At 33.4% G+C, this 4,279-nt stretch overlaps 1 protein-coding gene across 1 annotated transcript; it reads right to left on the bottom strand.

The window, feature by feature from the left end:
* Positions 1-4: 4 nt before the first annotated feature.
* On the bottom strand, positions 5-1,603 carry LOC128882596 (H/ACA ribonucleoprotein complex non-core subunit NAF1; the record flags this gene model as incomplete). Its single annotated transcript, XM_054134244.1, has 5 exons — positions 1,330-1,603; positions 801-1,244; positions 458-719; positions 233-359; positions 5-166 (listed from the first exon to the last, which is right to left on the bottom strand). Coding segments are annotated over exons 2-5 (933 nt in total), but the record flags the coding sequence as incomplete, so codon positions are not given.
* Positions 1,604-4,279: the final 2,676 nt, after the last annotated feature.

The following is a 4,279-nucleotide window of genomic DNA, read 5'->3' as shown; positions in this document are numbered from 1 at the left end:
TATTGAATCTTACGCAATAATGTGGTTCGCTTACTTGGCCGAATACATCGAATATTTTACCTAATGCTCTTTGGCCTTTTTCGACAAACAAAACTGTATCTAAATTCAATGTTGGTTTACCAGGCTTTGGTCGCACAACTACTAATTGTTCAACCATCCATGCAATCTAAAATTTGACGAATACAAAATATGTTTACAAATAATATACCATTTGTTCAAAATTGATACAAACCTCGCCTAACGGATCGCATAGTACTTCCGGTACGCTAATTTTTAAATCTTCGATAGGTGGCAACTCATCCAATTCGCTTTTCATTTCATGATGTTTTCGTCCCTTTGTGTTATTTTCTTTACTTTTTCTGAAAATATACGAAAAGTTATTGTCGATATCTTATAGTCTAGATCTCGAAACAAATAAATTAATAGAGATAAAAATTCAATAATATAAATGACATACTTATTTGTATTATCATTGCTATCCGATTCACTTGATTTATCATTTAATGAAGAATTACTGTCAGTACTAGTCGAATCGTCTTCGCTGTCGCTTTCTTCACTCGATGAACTGCTAATCAATCTATAAGATTGCATCTGTATCTCTTTTAACATATCAATTTCACCATCCTCGTGTTTATCAATGTCAGGATTACTTTCTGTCTCTGAATCAGAATCTCCGTACTCTAAAGCAATATTAGAGAGAGAACATAGTTTGTTGCTTGCTGTTAAAATCAATTAATGAAATTAAATAATTTCTATTTGTCCATAATATCATTTATGAAATAAATATTTTATATACTTACACTCAGCTGACAATTCCACAGTGTTCTCATGCACAATACGAATATCGTCATCCTTTTGTTCCAAGTTTTCAATGGAATCTGTAGTCATGGCCTGTTTGTTACTATCATTGCTGATTGATGCTTTATTGTTATTTATACTTGTAAACGATTCTTGTTGCTGCATATTTGTATTTTTGTCAATTAAAATTATTTCATTATCGTTTGTAGTACAGATTGATTCAAAAACATTAGTTTTTATACATTTCTCAGATGCAGTTGATGCATTTTTAATAACACTTGGCACATCGATATTTTCTTTGACTATTTCTTTATCAGCTTCATCATTTAAAATAACATTTCCTATTACTTTTTCTATTATAACCTCGTCTGGTTCCATTGTCATTGTAATATGTTTTCTTTAGATCCAAATGTTTAATAATAATAATTTCTTAGTAAAATTTTCATCTAAAAAAATATCACTGTTATTAATAATTATACAGAAAAATGTTTTTCTGCGGGTAGTTCCATACAGTGAAATGAAAGAGATTACCACGTGTATCGCGGCACGCGTCGCATCACGTATTACATTTTTAGTATATACATGTTTTGGTACGTACAGTGACAACTACTACATAGGTTTGATATCAGTGAAAACATAGTTAAACTAAAATTTTAATTAATTTTGCGGTCCAAATTATCTGATTTTAATGCATTAGTCGAGCATCATTCCAATTGACACTGAATGATGAGTTACCACGTTGGGGTACATGCAGGTACATGACGCATCTTATACATAAATAAAGTACAACTACAGTCGCGTACAGTAACAAAGTTGTAACAAGAATGATTCCCCATCTTCAAATCTGAAGATGTAGAATCATTTGTTGCATATGTCTATGATAAAAATGATACATTTGATATATTAACTAATGTATTGCAGTGCTATAAAGCAAAGAATATTGTATCAGTAACGCCATCTGACAGAAATCGTAACAACTATTCTTACAACATTTTTGGGTACGACCATTTAGTTTTAATTTTTATGGACATATTATTTATATAAATAGTGTAAACTATTTGTATAAAAACTTCCTCATTATGTATTATTATATATACTTTAGACTGATTAAAGTTCTCATACTTTCATTTACTTGTAAACGAGAAAGATTGCAGCCATTAGCTCATATTAAATAGTATGCAATTGATAATGCCATCTAGCCTTACCGGCGATGTGCAGTTACCAATTACATACTTAAATAATATAGAGGGCCCAGGTGTCACCACGTGGAGGTTGCTGCATATAGAGACCCAAAAAAAATTGGGTGGCCAAGACAAAACCACATCCTAGCCACCTTTATCCTTAATCTAAATGTTGTGTGAGTGTGTGTGTGTTGTGTGGCACGCCCCGGCCGGGGGTGTGTTACCCCAAATTAAAAAAAAATTATACATGCAACCAATAAGCCACTCATACAAGCAACAAGCTACAGAAAAATGCAAGAAGCGAAAAAGCGAGCACTGTACAATGCTTTCATGCAATAATCTACACACGTAATATTAATGTAGTACTACATTTGTTGTTGTAATCGATGACCCTAGGAAGAATTTCTGCAGCATAAACTGAAACATACTAAACAGATTTTATGATTAGTTTTTCAGACACACGAAATTCTATGTTGTACTAATTTTTATCATTCCTCTTGTAGATGAATATTGTAGAGGAATATTGGGAAACTTTTTATTTACTCTGTAACATAAACTTGTTCAATGGATTAACAGCTGAAAAGAACATATTTTAGTAAAAACATAGGTAAATTAATCATTACCAAAATATCCCACTGCCAAGAGAAAATCTTACAAGATCGAAAGAACTATTTTATAATAATTTAAGCAAAACAAATGACTTTATTTAATGAAAATATGTTAACGTAATTTGAATTTTTTCTTAGATGACAGAAACATATTTTGTAATCAAATACAAGTTTATTTCGATAAAAGAAAAAATAACGAAAATGCGTAATATCGACTCTACTCAAAGATTTCCTATCAATGCGAAGCATCGAATTGCATTTGCATACACTTTTAGTTCAAGCTTTTTACTCATCATGAAATTGAATAACGAACGCGAGCAAATTTTGATTATGCAATTAATTTTCAATATTTCCGAAAATATTCTCTACAGTGTTACTTCAAATTTCTTGTAAGTTAACGGTAATTAAAAAATAGACTATATCGCGTGGCAACATTAATAATGAATATTCACTAATAATATCAAACATCAAATAGTTGATTGACTCTATCATCATCATCATCGTATTACTGACAAGATAGTCATTTTGTAATATATCAAATATGCAACTAGGCAAAATATTGTGCTTCATAACAGTGAAACAATTCAACCTTATGTTAAATAAAATATATAAATTTCCCGATATGATTATACTTTATACATAGCAGTATTCCTGTCTATCGTCGAATAGTCGATTCATAATTCGCCACTGTCGCCTGGAACAGAATAAAAGTATATTATTCTCTATTCTTCAAATAGAAAAAGAAAATCAGTAGATGGTTTTCTTCTTTTGATGTTGTCCTAACTAAAAATATGCAGTTACCTCAAAACGGACGCGATTTATCAAACGCAACACTAATAGCAAACGCGATTCATAGTTACTCGCAACACTACCCTGGAAGAAAACGCGAAAAATTCTAATCAAAAGCTAAATTGGCTCTAAATACTACTTCCAAACGGACGCGATATTCATAATACGCAACTCTAATAGCACTCGCGGTTGATCTGTATTCCGCAACACTACCCTGAAATAAAACGCGAAAGATTCTATTCAAAAGCAAGACTCTGAATCATAACAAATCAGACGCGATCAATATTCATTTACTTAAACGCAACTCTAATAGCACTCGCGGTTGATCTGTATTACGCAATACTACTCTGAAATAAAACGCGAAAAATTCTAATGAAAACAATCCTCACAAACGAACGCGATTTATATTTTCATATCGCAACACTAAAGTCAAACGCGAATTGCCCAATTGACACACAATGATATCCCACGTTGGGGTACAACACGACCCATAGAAACAAACTACTACAACTACAGGCGAGTACAGTGACAAAATAGTAATACATAGTAATGACTCCCCATCTTCGAATCCGAAGATGGAGAGCCATTCGTTGCAGCCCTTTCTTGCGACAATTTGTCAGGGCCTCTCTTCTTTCTTCGGACGCATTGTCCCATCTGAAACTTATAGCTAGGGTCGAGGTTCAGTGCAATACGTGGACGTTCAACCCGGTGAACCACGCGTCTAGAACCTCGAGGGAACGAGCGTTTCGAACAACCCTACTGATCACGACCGCGACCGCGAAGCGACGACTCAGAGAGTCGAGACCTGAAGAATCGAGAGCAGATTCCGAAACAAACGGACACAAGTTCCGTTTGCATCGTCATTGCAACGACTCCTCAAATCCACCTACAGGTGCAGACCCA

Source organism: Hylaeus volcanicus, unplaced genomic scaffold (genome assembly GCF_026283585.1).
Source record: "Hylaeus volcanicus isolate JK05 unplaced genomic scaffold, UHH_iyHylVolc1.0_haploid 12123, whole genome shotgun sequence".
In the NCBI taxonomy this organism is placed as follows: Eukaryota; Metazoa; Arthropoda; class Insecta; order Hymenoptera; family Colletidae; genus Hylaeus; species Hylaeus volcanicus.
Note: the sequence above shows the minus strand (reverse complement) of the source record. Positions and strands in the feature narration are given on the sequence as shown.